This window comes from Apteryx mantelli, chromosome 17 (assembly GCF_036417845.1).
Source record: "Apteryx mantelli isolate bAptMan1 chromosome 17, bAptMan1.hap1, whole genome shotgun sequence".
NCBI lineage: Eukaryota > Metazoa > Chordata > Aves > Apterygiformes > Apterygidae > Apteryx > Apteryx mantelli.
The window spans coordinates 8,621,305-8,643,307 of NC_089994.1; the positions used below are offsets into that span (position 1 = coordinate 8,621,305).

The 22,003-nt window shown below is 40.9% G+C and overlaps 1 protein-coding gene and 1 pseudogene across 1 annotated transcript; both read right to left on the reverse strand.

Moving 5' to 3' along the window:
* Positions 1–264: 264 nt before the first annotated feature.
* Positions 265–10,913, reverse strand: LOC106486282 (solute carrier family 2, facilitated glucose transporter member 11-like). Its single transcript, XM_013944836.2, has 12 exons — positions 10,890–10,913; positions 9,243–9,341; positions 8,176–8,336; positions 6,945–7,069; positions 5,555–5,684; positions 5,260–5,408; positions 4,469–4,656; positions 3,267–3,377; positions 3,072–3,173; positions 1,876–1,951; positions 795–922; positions 265–471 (listed from the first exon to the last, which is right to left on the reverse strand). The coding sequence occupies exons 1-12, from the start codon at positions 10,911–10,913 to the stop codon at positions 265–267; spliced, it is 1,500 nt and encodes a 499-aa protein (XP_013800290.1).
* A 3,421-nt stretch (positions 10,914–14,334) lies between these two features.
* On the reverse strand, positions 14,335–20,793 carry LOC106486238 (solute carrier family 2, facilitated glucose transporter member 11-like; annotated as a pseudogene).
* Between the last annotated feature and the right edge of the window lie 1,210 nt (positions 20,794–22,003).

The window sequence follows — 22,003 nt, forward strand, 5'->3', positions numbered from 1 at the left end:
GAACTGACCTGTTATAAAAGAGATTTACACTTAGCAAGTTAAGCCAAAATGCTTATGAGTCACAAATCTATCCTTCTAATATCCTTCTTCCGTATTGCCCAGAGCGGAGCGCTTGAGCAACATGTGCTGTTTTGGCAAAGTGAAAACCTTTTAAGTGACAGATATGAAAAATGACAGTCCATTTGGGCTGACTTGTTAGTCAGAAAATGATAGATGTCTTTTTTTTCTTCCTTTTAAGAAAGCCGGGCTCCCCCTAATGGCCAGTCAAAGCCTGGTGCAGAAAGTATAATCCTCAGTGACATGATTTGGAGTTGCTGGAACACACTTCTTCTTAAAGTTTAACCTGTTGAATTCTTCTGTGATTTCCATGATTGACTTTCCTTTTGTTTCTGGAAGGAACAGGTAGATTATTATCCCTGAAGTGAAAAGTACCCCCATAAAGATGAGGAAGCAGAACTGCTTGAGTCTCTCCTGCAGGGAAGAACAAAATAAGAGAGTGAGATGAGCATATCTTTAGATTTGTCACTTTCTTTACGGAGGTTTTGTATTTTGCGTCCCTAAGTAGTTTGAACTCAATAAGAGTTTTTTGCATTTTGAACTTTGACAAATATTTGAGTCTGAATCAGTCCCTTGTGCAAATCTGGGCCCTTCAGTTGTGAAAGCGGACTCAGGAGAGCAGGTGCCAAGACCACTCTAGGCTGACATGGCATTATCATCTCATGCTGTTCTTCCTGTGTCTGTAGCCAGCTCTGGAGCTTAGTGCAGTGGGGATTGTCCCAGGTAAAGTCACTCACCACAATGAATGGGAAGGCTGTTCCGATCACAAAGACTCCCAGCCAGTTGAGAACTGAGCTGATCACAAAGGCAGGTGGTCTGCATGACAGCTTAAAAATTTCAACCCTAATGGAAACTGTGGCACCAGCTGAAAGGAAATAAGAATAAGAAATATTACTTGTTGTTGTGTTTGATTTGAACATTTAGATTGAGTTTTACCTTTACACAGTCAACAGATGGACACTACTATCATGTACTGGCATTCAAAAGACTTGAATATGTTGCTGTTTTTTAGAAGAGGAGATATCTGCAGTATCTTCTAAACTGCTAGACAGCAGTTTCTTAAGATGGTAATTTATTCAAATAAATTTATTGGGGAAGTTCAAGAATTAAGTAGTTAACGCTTGTAGAAGTCTGACATCTTGTCATGAAAAATGCTGCATAAGGATGGAATAACAAATCTTATTACTAATAAGAATTCCCCATGTGATACTGTTAGATCATCAATGAATGATCTTCCTGGATTCACTTCCTGGGCATTTCAGTTGTGTTTCGAAGTCCCAGGACTTCTACGACAGCTTTGTGTTAGGAAAGCAATTCAGCTTTGTCATATGGGAAAGGAAACATTTTAAAACAAATAGGCTTTTTTAAGCTAAAGAGAAGCAGGTAGTCTATATTAGGAAAAGAACCACTTCAAAGCAGGCCATCTGCAATACTGTCCATGTGGGAAAAGATGTAAAGTTATACAATGCTGAATTTAAAACAATTCTCACTTTTCTTTCTCTCTTTCTTTTTTCTTAGTATTTCTAAAAAATCTTTTACCTATCTGCTTTTGCTCTATTTTTTCCGTATTTTTTTTCAGTGAGTACTTTTTGCTGTCTTCCTTCTTCAGTCTTTCAGTCTCTTGTTAGCAAAACCCAAACCTGATCACACTGAAGTTTCTGGCTGATGACTGGACCCACGATGTTTAGATGGCTACCAGATTAGATTAAATGAATTTGTTTATGCCAAATGTTTATGCAATATTTTGCAGTATTTTCTCACCATATTAATAAACTCACTTGACTTGATTCCTTTAATTCTTTTGAATGAAGTACTCACCTGGCCCAACTCCAAAGACGACTACAAACAAGATAATCAGACAAAGGCTGCAGTATGGCATCCAGAAATACCAATCCTGGGAAAAAAAACAAACTTCTGGATGATATCTGTTAGTGATTGTAGATGAGAAATGTTTCTTGTTTTCGAGCATTGTCACCTCAAGAAAAAATCTAGTGTGTAGGAACTGGCAGGGAAATGTGAGTGCTTTTTCCTGTGGATGGAGCAGTGAGGTTTTTGTTAGGTGAGCAGAGAAGCAGGTTTGCTAGGGCAGAGCAACTATCAGGCTTGGAAGCCTTCAATTATCAGATGCCTGAATAGTACTTTTCCACTGTCCATCCTCCTCTTTTGTGCCAGTGCTTCCCCTAACCCTTAGAAATATGGGAAAGGCCAAATGATATCTTTATTCGCTTTTGTTAGGCAATGTCTTAGATAACTCCTCTTGAAAAGGAAATTCCCTCAACCTTAGTCAAAAAAGTATGAGACTTGATTCTTTAGGAAAGTATTTCTCTCATACGTTTGAGATCTTTTGTGAATGAAACAACAATGAAAGTCTGCTGCCACCTTGCTTCAAGGGTAATTTTTCAGTAGTGTCTATAGAGTAACTCTTGGATGAATGCTAGTAACCAAAAGAACTTGCTTCTGAAGAAGCTACAGAAACGGCACAGTACTATAGAAAGGAACTGGCAGACTGTCTCCAGTCTGTGAAAAAGTATGTGCATTCCCAGTGTCTTCTGCACCAAAATTAAATTTCAAATTAACTGATGCAAGGAGTCTGCTTTCTTTATTGTGTTACTTATCATGTTAAGAACTGCACAAATGAAAAAGACAGTTTTCCTTTGACTGTCTTTTGACTTGTGCTGACCAGCGTTCTGTGCTCACTGCCTGATGAAATTAGGAATTGGTGCTCGACTCCTAGTGCTTTATGTACTCCTTGCTGAGCTCACTGGGTCATGTCAAAAGGCAGAAGGCAGAAGTACAGAGAGTACTTGGTGAGAGAGATTTAGGCCTATGTACAGACAAACTTGCTCTTCATAATATTCCCCTCTATCTGTCCCAGAGGGTAAGCCATTAACACCAAAGTTATCTTGGAACTTCTAAGCCTTACTTTCTTTCCTTAGTAGCATGGTCTTGCCTGTGAGCAGAGGCTAGAAATAGAATAGATAAAGAGATCTCTGCCATGAGAAGAACTTCCTTACCTGTAGGGAGAGAGTCACTGTGATACCAGCTAGCAGTAAACTCATGATCCAGTAACCTCCTGATATGAGCGTTTTCCTGCCCAGTCGCTCAATGATGGAGCTCTGAGGGACATAAATCACATTGACACCAGTCAGATTCACAGACTGGAGACAGAAGAGCAAAATCTGACCCATTCCCACAGTAATGTGACTTACACAGACTACAGTAGCTAAGAGTTCAGAGAGTCCAACAGAGAGGGACATATAGGAGATCATTCTTTCATCAAACCCGGCTGCTTGGAGAACTTCAAAAGTATAAAAATAGATCTGGGGGAAGAAAAAAACAGTAAGAAAAGACAGTAAATGATCCCTTACCCATACCTGTGTGACACTGCTCTGTATAGGAGCTACTAACCAAGGAGCATGCTGCTCAGCTTTGGAGTGAGCTAGACTTCTGCACTCTTTTTGTAGCATTCACTTTATTGTCAGACAAAAACATTGTAAAATATTATTATTTAATTAGTTTGATAAAAGATACAATGCTGTAATAAAAGGACCTCCAGCTGCTGTAATGTAATTAGGTCTGCAGAGACTTGTTTTAGGTGCTTTCAGAAACAGTAAGGTATATTATCACTTATGGAGCATGTCCAAAAAAATCACTGTAAGATATGCTCTTCTTTCCCAAGACAGAAGAGCATTGCTTATGGAGTCATGTGGGGGTAAAACAGGCATCCTTTCTTTTTCAAGTGTACTTGCTACTCTTTGGAGATGTGCTGAGATGATAAAGGTTCCAGTTCAAACTGTGTTACACTCAGCTCTGTATTTTCTTTAGAGATGTTGCTTCACCATGATGTTAGAGAGGGAAGAATCATGCAGACAATTGTAAAGCTGTGGCTCCAAAAAGATCCTAGAGGAATGCTGATGTGAGGAAGATGGAGAGAATTGCAGAAGCTGCCAGAACAGTAAGCATGCTCCTTGATTGGCTTTAAAGGTAGAGTGAGCATCCTGCCATTCCAGCAGAAGTGTGTGCCTTAGATGCTAAAAGACTTGGGCCAAATGGCAGTAGCTGCAGGGAGCAGTAACAAAAGGTACTGTAGATTTTGCCAGTGTAGGCTGGGGTCATCTGTTGGAGCAGGTTCTGCTCCTTTTACATTACTAGAGCTGCCAAAAATGGCTGTTACATAAGTCTAACTACTGAGGAAGTCCAGCAAGGACCAAGAGCAGGGCAAAAGGTATGTTACATGGGGAGCCCAGCCAAGGCCTGCAGATGGCTGCTGCTGCCATGAAGGAGGGTTGGCTGACAGAAAGTGGTGGTTGGAAGAACCCTGAGGAAAATGAGGGGGCTCCTGGGAGCCATGACATCTCATTTAAGATTGTCAATAAGTGTTTTGAGGCTTTAAGGGGGAAATACACTCAACTGCATTGATGCCACATAGCTGAACTGTGGCGGTCACAGTAGCTAACATGTACAGCTGCCAACGGAAAGATGGTTCTTTTATTAGCTCCAGGACACTCAAGATCTTGGTGTTTTTCATTGTTGCCTTCTCTTTCATGATGTCATCAATCTCTGCTTGGTGATGGCCTTCACCCCAAAGCTGCCTTATGGCTGTGGAGAAGGAGAGCAAGATCTGCCATGTTAATTCATCTCTATTGTTTGTTGACTAAGGAGTTTATCGAGTAGCTGATGCATGAATCTGTCAGCACAGACATCCATAGGCTGTGTCTGTGGTGTGAGGCAGTGGTGTCCTATGGTGTGTTCCAGAGCCCTGGTCCTCTCTTGCACAGCCTGTTCAGGCAGAGGGGCCTAGTGGTGTGCACGATGACTCCCTCCCTGCCCATGGGCCCACTTTCCTCCCTTCCTCCTCCTATCAGGGAGTGAGCAGGGTGCACAGCCAACAACCAGAGCTCAGTGGTTCCCAGTAGAGACCTGCTGTGCAAACAGCCATTTGTCATTACTCCATCAAACTGACTGTTCTGGTGGTGTCAGCTGAAAACAGATGGTTTTGTAGTACAAAACTGTAGCAAGAAATAGTTTTATGTTCTACCTGGAGACTATAGCAAAATATATTTAGTAGGTATTCACAGAGACATCTTAGAATTGAGCAGGGAGAAAACTTTATCCCATTTACTTCTTTTCACATGGGGAGAGCAAATGTCACAAACCAATCGAACGCCAAGTGAGGAACAGGAACCTGGAGCCCTCTCTTACCTTTCTTGCAGCCTTCCTGATCTCCTTTTTGCATGAGGAGGTATGGTGGGGACTCAGGGAAGAAGGGCAGAGTGACCAGCTGGACCAGTGCTGGAACTCCACAGGAGGCCATCAGGATGGGCCACAGGGACTGACTGCCCAGCAGCTCCCTGGAGTAAAGAAAATGTGTGTGTAGAATAAAAGTTCTTTGGATTGGTTTTTGAGGACAGAAAGGAATAGATAGAAAAGCAGAGGATGAAGCAAAAGGTAGAGGGGATCCAGAAATGAATTGGGTTGGAAATCAATTGTATTATACCTTTGTCCTACAATTTGTCCTACGGCTTTTCCCAGTGACCAAAAGAAAGAAGCAGTAGAGTTTGCGAATCCACGTAGCTTCCTAGGGGAGATTTCCCCAACATATTGATGATGCAGAGGAACACACAGACCTTGAGGTGAGGAGGGAATTATGAGAGAGAAGAAAGAAGACATTTATAACCATGTGAAATAAAATTGCATATAACAAGTTAAGCAATACAAAATATAGCTGCCTCATGCACTGAATGGTTTCTCATATGTAAACCCAGGTATGAAGTTTTTCAGCACCAGCTTTTCTACAAAACCATTCAGTTCCTGTCCTCTTTCCACAGCGCAGTTTCCTGTTCTTAAGAAATGCAGAGCTTTCCCTTTGGGGTGCAGCCTCATCATTGTGTCTCTTGGGAGCCTGAGCATATTTTAAAGGAAATAGAGTAGCAAGGAGGGAGTATATTTAATTTGTTTGTAGTTATAAGCATGACCTCAGTCTTTTCTGACATGATGTTACAGAATAGCTGGTATGGAACATCCATAGTAGATAGAAATATACAGTCCTATATGTCTGCTTCCAGGGATTTAAAGTTGTATTCTACATGATTTGAAGGGGACACAAGTATTTCTTTTCCACTGTCCAGCAACAATTTTGATCATTTCAGGCAGAGTCAATATTTGCAGCTATTAGTGAAATACTTAGTAACGCAGACTCTCTGAAAACTAGTCCAGGAACAAGAGCTTTTCTCTCATATGGTGGTCACAGCCCCTTTTATATGATTTGGAAGCAACATGTTCTTCCTACGGCTTTATGTGAAGGCAAAGTGATGGAGATAAGCAATCTCGTTAACAAAAATTAGATCTTTGTATGAGGCGGGACACAGGGCCCCTGTGGGTGAGTAGTTCTCAAAAGAATATTGTTCTTCAATACAACTGTATGTCAGAGAAGCAATGTACAAAATCTGCTTATTTGAAAAACAGAGATAATTTCTAATGAAGTAAGTTAAATTAGTCATCCCTGTGACTCCCCATCCAAAACTGAGTGGAAAAGCAACCTTTTGCGTAAGAGATAAATACAAGACACACTGATGCTAGCACAGTATGTTTTCACTGCCATCTGTACTACCTCCCAGGAGTGATTTTGTTTGATTATGCCTAGCTCTTTGTGTTATCCCCAATGATTAGTGCTTGAAGCAGGTTAAATACCCCTGTAGAACATTTGTGAGGTACATACAGAGTCAGAATAAAATTTATTGCTGTCTGTTATAAAAGATCATCTGAGAATGGATCACCAATTTTAAAATTTTATTTTCTTAGTGAAGGATTATTTTACTTTGAGTAGAGACATAACATTATGGGAAAGTGAAGGAAATTCCTGCTGACTAGTGGGAGAAATCACTCACCTGCACTTATGCCACTCATGAAGCGTCCAACTAGAATCATCTCAAAGGATCGGGCTATTTTACTGCAGCCCATGATAAAGGCTGCTGCTATCATCAGCAGATCGCTGCACAGGAGACATTTTCTTCTGTAAGTGCAAGAAAGTAAGAGGAATTTTTGTAAATCAGGAGGGAAACGGTACTTAAACTCCTGGCTTGTTGGATGTTCTGGGTGAAATTATCTTGCTAGTTTTGTCAAATTATACATATGTGGTCCAGGGCAAAATAGGCTCTGCTGTGCCCTTCTCATACCATTGGCTCTTTGTCTCCCTCATGACACAGAATAATAGTTTTCAACCAGCTAGCTCAGAATACAAACAGGAAGAATCCATTAAAGCCAAAGATGTTATTATGTGATCAGCAGAGAAAGGCCCTTGGAAAAGCTGAGGCTACTTCTAGATTCCATGGCAAGTGTGTGCCAGTCCCTTGATTTCTAGGACAGGACCTGCCAGACCATGCCACCTCCCTTCCAACTCATATGCCAAAGTTTCTTTCCTGTGTAAACCAGGGAGAGTGGGATGAGAAAGGGAAATAGTGCATACAGAGACTCAGGGCGTGGCTTGGCACACAGCTAGGCCTGGGAGTTTGGGAACACTTCTGGGCTCTGTAGATGAGAAAAGTCTTCAGGCTTTTCTACACTTGAAAATCCATGCAGGAAGCACATTGATTTAGCACTTAGAAACTTCTCAGTGCTGCTAAATTGTGAGTAGCATCTCCAAAGAACCCATTCTGTCTTCAGCTAGGAGGCTGCCTTTCCTCCTCTCTGATAGTAGCCCAGCCTCAGTAACTGCATCTGGTGTGACAGGCTGGCCGCACAGCTGATTAGCCAGTGCCACTGAAAAAGGGGAAGAAGCAGCAAAATCTGTCAGCACCACTGCCAAGCTGGCTATATTGCAGCCATGATCAAGGTGTGGACACTGTTATTTGCTTTCTGCACTGTATAGGTGTAACCTCTCATAGAAGAAAAGGGAGACGGTCTGAGGGAAGTGGTACCATTTTTCTTTATTATAAAAGTGGCTATTTTCTCATTTCGTAGTATGACATATCTGGTTGAAGACTGATCAGTACTTTCACAGGCGTTTCACAGAACGGTTTATGTTTTGGAATCCTGAAAGTCTGCCTCATATTCAAAAACCTCAACAGCCATTTCCTTAAGTCAAGATTTGATTGACAAATTGTCTTTAAACGTACATACTTGCCATACTTGACAGTCAAGTATCTACTTCCTGAAGAACCCAGGAGACCTCCTATACCAGTGATGGACACAATGAAAGACCACAGAAACAAGAGGTTATCTTGATGGATGGGGTAGCCATATCGCTCCAACCAAGTTTCATTAATGAAAGCCTTAACATGCTGAGAAAGAGGAAAGAATTTTCACTGAGAATAACTGTGAATCCAGTGCATGTATTTTATTATATTTAAAACATAGTTTCATTGCTTCAGCCAAAGTTACTACTTCAGATAGACACTAGAAGTGAGCATTTGTTCATAGACATAGTATAATAGAATGTGGCATTTTCATTTTGCCAGTAAAAGCAGTTCAGTCTTTGTTTTATTGTCCTTTAAATATGAGAAATTGAGGCATGGACTTGTAGTGAAGAACAGCATGAACTTCCCTATGGAGTTCTGCAAATGCATTTTGTTTTTTCTCTCTGAAATTATTCTCTCAGAAACATGGCAATAACGCCAAATCACACAGTGTCTGTTCAGTGCCAGTCCCTGGATACTGCCTCGCTCAGAATTTACTGCTCTGGAGCCTGAAAATATCACTTTTGCTGTAAGGGGATTTCTCCTTAATAATAGTGTCTTCTCACAAAACCCCAGCTTCTTTAATGGAAATATATTAGGATTTTTTACCTGTGATCAGGGAGGGGGAAATACATTTTTTCCTAGAGCATGGTTCACCTGACTTGTTGTATTTGTCTACCCTATGTGAAGATAGGTAGACTACAAGACTATCAAATGATACCACTAAAGTAGACACATGTGCTGTGATCTTAATTTAGGGGAGACAGGTGCCACCTCAGTCAGTCTCCTTCTGAGGAACAGTTCTATAAACAAGTTGCAAGTCTCTCTCTTCTCTTCTGTTTTCTACACTTTGATGCGCTCTGCCTTACAGGGTAATGTCATAAGGGAAAGAGTCATAAGAGGAGAAGACCATGATTAAACCTTTGCTGATTGCCAGAGAGGAGCATCCTCAAGAAGGGGTGTAGGCTTAGTGCCACCCATAACCAATGTGCCATGTGAGTCTTGGCCTACCTGAGACACGTAGGTGATTGTAGAAATTTGAAAGCCAATTTGGAATGTTCCACCAATCCCCAGGACAGGGATCATTTGAAAGAGTCCCTGGTACTGTACCTGCAGAAGTAGAAGAAAATCTCCTGAAGCTTGTAGCCCCATCAGACTTTTCCTTAAATGTGTCTTTCATTCTCTGGACACATCTCATTTGTTCAAGTAATTTTCAGATAGGTGTGTTCCCTCTGCTTGCCGCGGTGTGAGGAATACATCCTCCCTACATGCAGTTCAAGGAAATGCAGGCTTCTGTTTGGAAATGGTTACATTTCCCTCCCCTTCTTGGCCATGAGTCAACAGAGTAGTAAAGTGAAGGTCATTCCACACTCCAGGACCAATACATGTGAGAGTGTTTTGGAGAGGGAGGTCTTACTTTCCTCTCTGTGATCTGGATAGTGGCCATGCTATCTGCAACTCAGACCTGTGGCAACAATAGTGACCAGGCCATCTGTACCTGGAAGACCTTTCCTATCTTAACCAAAAGAGCAGGTGCTGTGCTGGCTACCCATCATTGCCTTGAGTAGTAGGCAGTCGTCCCTCAACTCAAGTTCTGTGGCAAAGCCTCTGAAAATTGCTCATAGCAGCTGAAAATTCAAAAAGAAATCTGAAGCCTGAAGCATGTTTTTCCCCTCAGTTTGCTGTCAATGTGGCAGCCCTTGGAAATCCATGTTTTTTACCTAGATGGAGAGGAGGGAACAGTAAGTGAAACAGTTTTGGGACAGAAGCTCCATTCTGCACCGGTTTTGCTCCATCTCTGCTGTAGCAGAAAGATGTCTTTCCTGACAGATCTACCTCTTATTACCATGGGCCGTTCTGAACTCTTGCCCCTCCTGTCTCTCTCAAGCAACATGACATCTTAATCTCTTGGGAAATTTGAGAGTAGGCATCACACACTGTGATTTTTTTCTGATTGATTACAGATCCAAAAACCACACAACTGAAACTATTCTTAAGACTTATTACACTACAGCAGCCTTTGCAACAAGACACACTGAATATAATGTGAATGAATGAAAGAATTGGCAGCTTTTCAAAGGTGCCCTGCCATATTCCTCTTCCCTAGATTAGAGGTTAAGTATGCCCAGCAGAAGCAGGGAGATGCTTTTCCTCAAAGAGGTGCTGTCCTAACAGGAGGTGTCTTGCTCATGTGTAAGGCAGCAGCTCTGAGTTGAGCTCAGAGTCTCAGTTGACCTCAGCCATAGCAAGGACCTAAATGCTGCAGGCACCCACAAACATCCCTCTCAAGATGCCACAGCTTCCAGTGGCCAGCCCTGTTCTCTGCCTTCTCTGCCTGCCATCTCTTGCATTAAATAAGTAGTGAAATATTTTAAAAACTATTTTTACAGCAGGTAAGCCAGGCAAATCTATGTTTTTCTGTAAAGGAAAACATTTAAGAAATGTTAAAGTATTGGTTAAAATATGACAAAGATGGATGAGAGAGCACATGAAGTGCAAACATCCGTAATACCTCAAAATAGTGGGCAGAACCACTTCTGAGAGGCTTTTAGTGAATAGGAGCCTTGTTACTTTTACTAAGATACTGATTTTGTTTTCTTTGAAGCACTGCTGGTGTGCAAAAATACCACAGCTGTAAATACCCCACCAGGTACTTACCAGGTCTGAGAGGAAACTGGCCATCTCTGGCTAAGGGGCTGATTGTCCAGCGCGTGATGTGTCGTTGTCATCACAGGTTTCCGTGTCTCTGTCGCCTGCCTGCTGGTGTGGCAATGGGCAGCTGGCTCCAGGGGTGAGAGTTAAATTTTTACTATTTTGTCTTCACTGACTTATATTTACTGCAACTGGACAAAGTTAACACTGCTGGATTAAATATTTCAGGAAATAATTGCATCTAGTCCAGTCTGCAAGCAGAGAGGTTTCAAAGCAGAGGAAGTGTGCATCTACAGGGTAGTCAGGGTTTGGAAAGGGAAAGGAGAATAGCTCAGGCAAAAAAACAGTTTTCCAGCTACAGTAAAATACTCTACTTCTCTGATATAAACTGAGGAGTGTCTCTGTTGTAATCTGCACAAAGCAAAAAGCACCTGGTATCAGGTTTAGATACTGGTGTTTATTATGAAGTAAAAATGTATTGTTGTATTTTAGATTGGCTGGTACGGTAAATATCATTTATTAGCTGAAAAATAGGCACACATCTCTGTTGGGCTTGAAGTACAAGTAAAAAATTTCAAAGCTTGACTCAGCTGTTCTGAGTTTATGTGTCAGGTAGATACTAGGGAAGGATATTTCGTGTCTGGGCGTTAAGGGGATGTTCGTAGGCCAGGAGATGTGACAAGGTAAGGGAGATTGTGCTCTGGCAAAGTCTTTTGGAATAGAGCATCTGGTCATGAGGGTTCCACTCCAAAATGATTAATAACTGTAAAACCCACTCACTCATGAAAGTAATCAAAGTGGGTAAATACTCCCCAAATGAGTTAAGATGGCACAGCTGTCATCTTAATCCCTCAGGCTTCAGCTTTGAGCAGTACAGGCACAGAACAACTCCAAAACCAGTGTTGCAGCCATTGAAATGTCACATTTGGTTCCCAGAGGCTCCCCTCTCATGAGGTGAAGCCAGAGCTGTAACTCTTACATGGCTTCTGTTCCCTGCAGCCTGTCTTAGAGACAGCGCTTGGAAGAAAGAGGTTTGCTTGGGGCTCCTGTGTGTATGGTTGGTGTCCAGAGCTATTCCAGCTTTCAAAGTCTTCTGCTTACTCCTACTCATGCCAGGGGACTTTCTCCCTACCTCCAAGGCTTGGGGTGGGAGGCAGATGATGAGGATGTACTGGAACCCTCAATACATGTCTGAGCTCACCCTTGGGACTTGTACTTTTCAGTCAGTGAAACATAGAATGCAATTATTTACAGAGGGGTTTGCTGCAAATACTTTGAGTCTAAAGAAATGAGGAAAAATATGTTAATAACAAAACTTTGGTTACTTGCGTAATTCCAGCTATTGCCTATATAACTGCATAGCAAATGCTGTTTTTTCTGGCTTGCAATAGCATTTGGAGTGATTCAGCATTTTTGTGTTTTCTCTTAAACACAAACAATTGTAACATTTTGGCTATACAAAAGTTCAGGTTGCGTAGCTATTAACTCATTCTTCTATTGGCTTAATATTTTAATGTTTCTTTTTTATTACATAATGATTTTTCTGAAATTGTATGAGTGTAGAGGATTTTCATGTGATAATGATTGCTACACTCCTTGCAAAATAATTGCTGAGGATCTCAAATAGCACAAATTCCACCAGCTTGCAATGTAATATCTGTTATATTTGGGGGGTTTTCTTGTGATTCTGAGCTGCAGTTGACTGTATAGCATGGTACTGTTTCACCTTATCAGCAGAGAGATTAGGAGAAATTGTGTTCAAGAGACTTTCACTGTCCCTTTCTCTCTAAACATTCAAGTGCACTGAGAACTGGCTCATGGCTTTTTCTTCTGCCCTGTGCACTGATTCAAAAACCAGCCATCATATATCACCTTTTCTGGACTCTGCCGTAGTCCTTTATATTCATACTTCCCTATAGCTTGACAGTATTGGAGTTCTCGTAAAGGAATTATTAGTAATTAGAAATCAACAAGTCTTAAAGAACTGATAAATGGGCACAACTTTCTGCCATTTCCGTCCTCCTGCTCCCTCGATATGTTCTCTTTAGTGTGGTGATTATGTTGCACTGATCATTTCCCCAATTTCTGGCAAAGTTCACAATGGTAGGAAATAGGTTAAAAGTTAAGAACGCCAAATAAGTAACTGAGACAGTAATAATCATATACCTTGTGACACAAGGAAAACAGCTCTGTTGTATCCAGAATGCAAAGCTAACTGACTGGGGAAAATGAGACACTCAATTCTCTCCTCATTTCTACTTTCCCTTAAATAATCAGACCTGTTTTTTTCTTTTCTCCACTCAAAATAAATCTTTTTTACAATATATTCTCCTCCCATTTTCCTTTGGACTCTACTGTTGCTCTAATCTTACTTATGTAATCTCAGTGCACTGCCAGACTGGTGACATGCTAATTCTCACAGTGATTTGCTCAGACATGGACAAGAAATATTAAAAGTGCAGTATAATTACAGAGGCAAGGTTCTGCTTAAGTGGAAAACCACATAAATAAGGGTTAGTAAAACAGAGGCAGTAAAAGGAGTAGAAGTTGGCTATATGTCAGGGTTATAAAATAATTTGGAAGTACAGTTAAAGAGATCTAGACTGCAGATCTGATTGTGGATGACTGAAGCCATCTGCAGTTTAATTTCACACTCAAAGGAACAAAGCGGTTTCTCTTAGCTTTGATTTGTTATAATCCAAAACTCAAAATGAAATTCAGAATAGCAAAATCACAGGTATTGGAACAGAAGAAGACTATTAGGCACAAAATATTTACTAAGGGAAATCTATAAATTTAGCAGAGCACATATTGTATGTCATGATGGCTTGTTAGTTATTGACTGCTGTCAAGTTTTTAAGGGGATATGAGGGTGGTCTCCATTCATGAAGATGCCAGTTTTGTTTATGAATGAACATTCATATCCTTTCCAATAATGGAAAATGAATAATTTGCCTTTGTTTTGTTTTGGAGTCTGCAAGTGTCAAAGTCCTTTATGAGCTTAATTAATAAAGGGTCCTTCTGCTAACCAGCTAGAAACTAGTGTAGGTGATGTGTTCCTCAAGAAAAGTATTTATTGTAACAGAATTAAGTCTCTTCCTAGAATGTAAGGTCGCGAAGTCTTCTGTTATTTCCATAACTGACTTCCCCTTTGTCTTGGGAAGGAAAAGATAGATGAAGATCCCTGAGCTGATGAGGATCCCCATAAAGATAAGGAAGCAGAAAGAGCCAAGGTTTTCCTGGAAATAAACCGGAGAAAGAGAAATAAGCATATTTTGTTTTGATTCTCCTTTTTATAGCATCTTGAACATGATTTCCTGAATTAGAAATCAAACCACTACAATACTGAAGAAAGAGTGTGTATAATTAAATACATCATCATGTGGTGTCTGGAATCATCTTCAAAATCATCAATGACAAGGGCAGTCATTTATCATAATGAATGGGAAAATCATTCCAACAGCAAGAGTCCTGTCCAGTTGAAGCATCCTCCAATCACAACAGCTGATGGTCTAGATGACTGATTGAAGATTTCAACCATGATGGACATGGTGGCTCCACCTGAAGAGAAAACAAGAATGAAGAAGGACAGAATCGCTTGTTTGGTTTTGTTTTGAATTTTCTAGTTCCCCCTTCTTGTCCCAGTGTACAATGATTCTATCATGTTCAGTGTTATTGGTATGTGACTATGCCATTAAATAGTCAATGCCAGTGTTACATTTCCCTTTTTCCTCATACTCATGTTTATGAGTTCAGGTCTTCAAACTCTCTTTTTATTTTATGGAACTACACTCACAGGCCCACCTCCAACTCCATATGGGGCCCCAGTAAGCTCCCCACAACAGTCAGGTAGCATGTACATATAATTATTTTTTGTGCAGGTTGAGTTGCTTACATGGTCCAACTCCAGAAAACAAAACAAAGAAGATCAGACTGACACTGCAGTAGGACATCCACGTGTGTTTAATCTGGAGTGAAAAATTAATGGAGACATTTATTTGAACCTGTAGGATAGCAGGCTCTCCTGCTTTTCAAAGCTCTGAGGTAGCAAATGTTGAAATCTGAGAGACCACAGATCAGTCACAGGTATTTGTCAATGTGGGGCAAGCAGGAGAGTTTCTACAGCTGGATGTAGGTAGGAAACACTGCAAAGAGCTTGGAGACTTGTTCCTGGACAGAGCTTGTGGTTTAGACCATAAAGAAGAGAAACTGTTTTATGTCTAAATAAATCTTCAAGAGTATCAGAGCATCTAAGATAAAACAAAGGCTTTGTAAGGCTAAGCATGTGGGAGAAGGCTATGGTGTGTGACGGGCATTAGCAGGACAGCTTAGCTTCTATAGAGGAAGTTCTAACAAAGTGGAAGTGGTGGCTTAGGGAGAGAATAGAGTAGGACCTTTGGGAGAGAATCTTGAGCATCAGTCCAACAATAGTCTGCACTGGCACATGAGGCTACCTGCTGGGACCAAGGTGTGGGACTTGACAGTTTGCTACAATGATGACAAGATTTCACTTTTTGGCAGTCTAAATCCAGTTTGTTTTGACCCTGTGACGTGAAACCTGCGAGGCCTTAGGTGTGAAACAGCAATGGAAACAAAATAGTTAAAAAACTCTTCTTTATCTGAAGGGAGAGAGTAACTGTGAGGATAGCCAGCACCAAAGCCATCAAAGCATAGCCCTTCCGCAGCAGTGTTTTCCTGCCAAACCGCTCAATAGTAAAGGTCTGGGAGGGCAGGAGAAACGCTCGCTTCGCTCTAAACATGGCTACAGCTCAAGTAACAAACTGATACAGTGCAACTTACACAGAATAAAGTGGAGAAGAATTCACAGAGGCCAACCCCTAGTGATATATATGGAATAAGGCCTTCTCCAAACCCAGCTGTGTGCAGCACCTCAAAAGTATAGAAGTAGACCTAGAAAACACAACAGGAGAAGAAACTCACACTGAAAGCAACAGATTGCATGTGTGACATCACATTTAATGTAAGGACTGGGAAGCAAGCAAATGGGGTAGTTTTCAATCAGTGACCTGTCCTTGTTGTTGGTTATTGAGAATATACTTCATTTCAAGAATGGGTTAGGAGTGGAATATGTCTTTTTAAAGCTCTTCACATGCATTTGACATAAAGAAACTGCTGTAATTAAAAAGTATCAGTCCTGATCATCATCTGATGCAAGTCTGCTGTGGTGCAGGAAAACCAACAGGTACACCAATCGTCATCACTTGAAGTTGGACCTACAGAAGTGAAAACAGGGATCTTAATGACGGATGAATTTCCTGGGGAAGATGAGGGAGTTCACATGAAGCTTTTTTGTCTCTTTTCGCTTTTGCTACAGCTATTCCAGCCCTGCTAGTTATGATGCCACTTCTAGTACTCTGTTTTGTTGGATGCCAACTGCAGGCTCTTACAGTGATTTTGGCTCTGATATATGGGCCTGTACTGAAATAAATAAGGAACTTAAATTGCCAGCTTCTTGGAGGTGACAGTCACGGCAATGAATCTGAAGCAGTAGTACAAAGATGAGAATGTTGAAAGAAGAAAGCCTAGTTTAGTCACTTAGTCTCTCTTTTTGAGAAAAAGATAGGGTGAATAGTTAAAAATAATTTAAGAAGTTGCTTGCAGAAGTAGGAGAAATAGGGAGGCCTTGGCATGGGGTTAAAGCAACATGCAAACATTAATATTGCTGAGTTAATCGTATACTATCTGGTTTATCAGTAACTGCAAGAGGTGCAGCAATAGCAAGCATTTGGAAGGACAGGCATGGGAAAGACCTCCTCAGGTTTGGCACACAGGATTTGTGGAACCTGGGAGAATGAATGCTTGAGATGGAAGGTTTTCTGAAACAGCGAATTAGTGAAGGTGCCTAGCAAGGCTAACCATGATGGAGTGACTTCCTGCAGGAGACTCTGGAGCTAAATCAGAGTGAGCTTGCCTGGATTTCAAAAGAGAGGGACATAGGGAACCAAGGTTCATGCTTCTAAACCTGACATAGTACTGTGTGACAGGGATAAACAGTCCCTGTGCAAAATTCTGGGCTGTGCTGCTGCAGAGACTGGTTCCTGCAAGAGGACCAGCAAAGACAAAATGGCACTGACCAAGATTACAACAGAAGATTCCCTCTTCTGTATATGCTGAAGACCTGGTGGATTTAGTCCTGCAAGAAGGCTTGGGAATCCTGAAAAGAAGATATGAAAGAGAGGAAGAAGAGAGTAAAAACAGAGAGAAAGGAACTGACAAATGAAAGTGGAAGTTATCATAGCAGAATGCACTATTGATCTGGTACAGTGCCAATAGTGAATGCTGATCCTAACTTGCATTCTTCTGTCTGTCTATCTAGTTAGCTGCACAATGGCTTTAATAAGCTGTGCAGTTCCCAGTTCAGGAGTGCCATCACTTGCAATAGCTCCATATGGTGAAGTCTGTGCAAGCTGGGAAAAAGAATGGTATGGGAGCAAATAAATGTTACGTATGTGTTTCCATAGGTCTCATGTTGTTTTTATTTGTAAACAGGCAAATCAAGCATTAGAAATTCCCTTTTAAAAGCATTATTAGAGAAGTTGCAAGTTGTATAGAAGCACTGCCACATAGAGGATGTGGGAAAAGGGCATCAGGGCAAAAAGAAACACAAGATTTCGTCCTGGATACAGGTAGCACCTTGTTAGTCTTTTGGGATCCATGGGATTTTGGGGGGTGGGAGCTGTTGTAGGCAGGTTGGCACCGAACAGTCTGCCCCCAGCACTACTGCAGAATAAATGTCCATAATTCAAAACTCCTCTTCTTAAATAATACATTGCATTTATATAGCACATTGCCAGCTCGGTGAAGCTCTCTCTTTCTGTCTTAGGTAGGTGGATAGTGAATGCTTATTTTCCACATAAGGAGAGGTGGATGGAGGGACGAAAATATCCAAAGCCAAGCAGAAGCTAGTTGATGGCCTGGAGTAAATCTCAGGACTGCTTGACTCTCACCAACGTAAAACTTCTTGTTTTGTGGCTACAAGCTTAAACTGCAGAATTTTCTCATTGACATCTAGGAGTTGCTTTAAGGCATGAAGGAGGAAGATACCCAACTGCATTAATGCCAGAGAATTGCAGAGTTATGATAACAGTAATCAAAATGCACGGCTGCCAGTGGAGAGTTTGGTCTTTTATCACTCCAGCACACTCAGGATTTTGATGTTTTTCGTTGCTACCTTTTCTTTTTGCAAATCATCCAGTTCTGCTTGGTGCTCTCCCTCACCCCACAGTTTCTTCATGGCTGTACAGAACAAAGAGGAAGGCTTGATATAATTCATGAATCATTCTGTTGTTAGCTGTACATTTATTTAGATTGCTAATTAATTATACCCCTAAGGTTTCAGAAATGGTGATTATTAGTAAGTATGGGGTGAGAATACCAGTGACGTATGTTTATATGCATGAAAACTGTATTCACAGTCTTGCAGAAAATCAGGCCCTGTTTCATAGTCATTAGGATTTAACACTTAACAGTTAGTATTTAACACCATGCCATTGTCAAAACATTGGTACATGAGAGCAGAGAATGCTCTGCTCTCTCTCTTTCCCTGTCTAGTCACATGGCCCTTGTTACAGCACCTTAGAAGTGTCTTCCTTGAACCTGAACATAAAAACTATGGCGACAATCACTGGCAGCTCTTTCACTGATAGTGAAGCATCTTGTTTCTTTTAAAGGGTTTTTTGTTGTGTGCATGTGTGTATTCCTGTAGAATTGCATACATCCTCTGTATCCTGATGAATTTATTGGAAAGAAAATAAATTGAAGATTGATCTAATTTACTCAGTTTACTGACAAGACGAGATAGTTCATGGTAGGCTCTCTGCTGTTCCAGTTAGGTGGTTGTGGTACCTGAATTAGCTCATTTAAAATTATGTTACATAACATCTGCACATTTGAAGGTTGTGAAGTCTCCACTGGCCACTCCTAGCTCACAGAAGAGAACTCCTTAATATAGGCCCTCTCCTGTCTAGACCATCAGGGACCCATGGAAAGTTCAGTCTTATGTCTCAAGGTCACTAGCTGTTGGCCAGGTTTTTCACTATTGCACTGCAACATAGCTGTCATAGGGGAACTATCCTCTCCCTGGGTTCCTCCTGTCTCCTGGAGGGTCTTCAAACTCAGGGCTTAAATCCTGACCTCAACTTCACACTGAAGGTGGAGTGAGAGCAGAGAGCAGAGCACTGGAACCGTTGTATTCCCTATAATCTCTGCCATTATACAAGTGGCCTACTGAATAGGTAATTTTAGAGGGCTTTTTGAGACACATGGCTTCCTTTGCAGACATCTGAATTGTGATAGTCACAGCTGGTGTCACTTGTATCAACACTGTCCCATCTGACTCTAACTGAGCTAAAACAAAAGCCAAGAGTGATGCATATACAGCTTACTGTGCAAGCAGCCTTCCTCATTTCCTTTCCGGATTAAGAGGTAGGGTGGAGACTCTGGAAGGAATGGCAAAGTGACCAGCTGAATCAGTGCTGCAATGCCAACACAGGCCATCAACAGCAGCCACAAGGAATCAGTTCCAAGGAGTTCACTAGAAAGTACAAGCAAAGAAAACATTGTAAAATGATATTTTAATTTAATGGCTTTGTTTCAGAGAGAGAGAGGAAGTATATAGGAATTGTAGTAAATACCTTAGCCCCATAAGTTGCCCTAAGACTTTTCCCAGTGACCAAAAGAGACCAGAAGTAGAATTTGCAAATCCACACAGCTTCTTGGGAGAAATTTCTCCTGCATACTGAGGATACGCATAAATAAACCAGGCTTATTGAGCTGTTTACTAGGTAAGGCAGATATTGACATGTTCACAAAGTGTACTTGTTATTCAAGTTACTAGCAAATTTTTCTCCTTCGGGAATAAGCAAACCATTTTCAAGTATATGCACTTTCCATATTTTATAGTTAGGTATCCATTCCTGAGACACCCCAGCAATCCTCCTATGCCATAGACAGAGATAATGGATGACCACAGCACTTTGAGGGTCTCCAGCTGCAGGGCAGAACTGTATCGTTCCTGCCAAGTTTCATTGATAAATCTTCTAATGTACTAAGAAGGAGAAAGACAATAATTGTGAAAGCAATGTATTGCTCAGAGCTGTTCCACATTAGAGAAAGGCAAGGGGAGAAAATGTTTATCTTAGAACCATCCTGTACAAAGTTGGTTGATTCTGTAATTGAAAAGACCAGGAATAATCTTGTTCTCCCAGTTCTGTAGCTACTGTGAATTCCTGCCAAGATGTTCCCCATAAGGAGGAAGCTCTCCATTTCACCCCTATGAATGCCCATGCTGCAATACACCATGGCTTCTGATGCAGTGAACTGGGAGCCATCTGAAACTCCCAGAAGCACCTTTTTTTGACTATCATTGCAGGCAGAATCAGAGCCCGGGGTCTGTTCCATCCATTCATCCATCCATCCATGCATGTTCCCATGGGATTTCTAGACAGGTCTCGATAGGCCTTGCTCATCGCTGTTTGGAGAATGCAAAAAATTTTGACTACTCATGTTAATGTTTTTTAAGTGGAGAGGTTGTTGTGTTTGTTAACTGGGCATGCCTACTCAAAGGCAGCCACAGTCTAGCTCTTACTGTTTTCTTCAGCACAGAAAGGGGGTGGAAGGAGCTGGAAATGGAAGGTCAATGGAAACACTCACTTGGTAAGTTATTTTGAGAAGCACTGTTTACATTTTGACCCCACTACCAATGATCTCTGAAGATACTGCTTCTCCTTAAAGCTTTTCTTACCATGGACGGGTCGTTCATCATAGAAATTTGAAAGCCAATTTTGAGGGATCCACCAATTCCCAACACAGAGAGCGTTACAAACAGTCTCTGATGCTGAACCTGCAAAGAACAGTACAAGCTCATCACAAAAGAAGCTGGTGATATCATAGTCTCTTGTTCTCTGTATTCCTAGGATATCATTAACACTTAAAAAAACCCTTAGTAGAACATGCAAAGTATCAACACAAAAAAGATCTGTCAGATAAAGATTCTGGATTATTTGTTTTATTTTTCTTCTTTATTAATTAATCAGCAAAAAATGCATTTTCAAATGCACAATTTATTATCATTTTTAGGCTACTAACTAGGAAAGTTAAATAGTATCACCGATGTACATGGCAAAGTGTGGGAAGAAGAGGAGAATGGTATGGAACTTCCTCACCATTTAAATACTAAAGGACTTATTTGCCTTTTTTTTTTTTTAAATCACTTTCTCCACCCAGCTGGAACTTCCTTCAAAGTTTCCTTTAACCCAGGAAGTTCATTTTGTCTCTTTTGATTTTTTGTCATTTTAAATGATAGATCTAAATTTTACAGTAACAAAATTTGAAGGACTATTTAGAGAACATCCACTATCCACGCTATTATTTTGAAAATAGTGTGGCACATACGTATTGTATTTTCTTTATGAATGGTAATTGCAATAGACTATAAAGGCAACCTCCCATTTTTTTTCTACAGAGCTTCTGACAACTTAATACTATCAGGAAATACTGCCAGCTGTAGTACTCACCAGTTCTGAGAGGAGCTTGTCCGTCTTATGTTGAAAGGGTGGCTGCTCCCAGGCAGGCAGAACTCTGTGAGACTTAGGAATTGTTTTCTGTCATGCCTCTTCTGCACATTACTGCTTAAGTAATCATCTGACTCCAAGACTGAGGTTAATGTTTTCTTCGTATTGTTTCTGTAGACTGATGGTTTTCAGTAGTAGTTGGACAAAGCTTGGAACTGATGGATTAAATATTTCAGTGTCTCAACAGGAGAGGGCCCTCTGAATGGGAACATTCTGTAGCATAAGTACTCCCTATTTTGATACAGGGAGTGAAAACCGATTGAATATAAAGTCTAAACCAGGTCTTAGTTGCTGGAACATACACTGGTGCTTTAGTATCAGAACATCTTCTGTGACTATTCCTTTAGAAGTAACAGATACATTATACTGCTAAAACTGATTAAAAGACTAACTAAACATTTTAGCAATTTAATAGCACATATACTTTATCAGCTCGGTTACTGATATTCTAGTCTTTGACCAAATGAAATATAATCCTCTCGTTCATCAGAGAAGAGTTTAGATAGCAGACTTGGTCTGTCTGTAAAA

What these genes read in the sequence shown, in the direction of transcription:
- LOC106486282 (XM_013944836.2), bottom strand. Translation starts at nt 10,913, where the DNA reads ATGGCCAGTTTCCTCTCAGACCTG. An exon ending in CAATCACCTACGTGTCTCAG is followed by an intron (nt 8,337 to 9,242) that starts GTAGGCCAAGAC and finishes CCTCTTTCTCAG; the next exon opens with CATGTTAAGGCTTTCATTAA. An exon ending in AGCTATGTGGCATCAATGCA is followed by an intron (nt 3,378 to 4,468) that starts GTTGAGTGTATT and finishes TTCTTCCCCCAG; the next exon opens with ATCTATTTTTATACTTTTGA.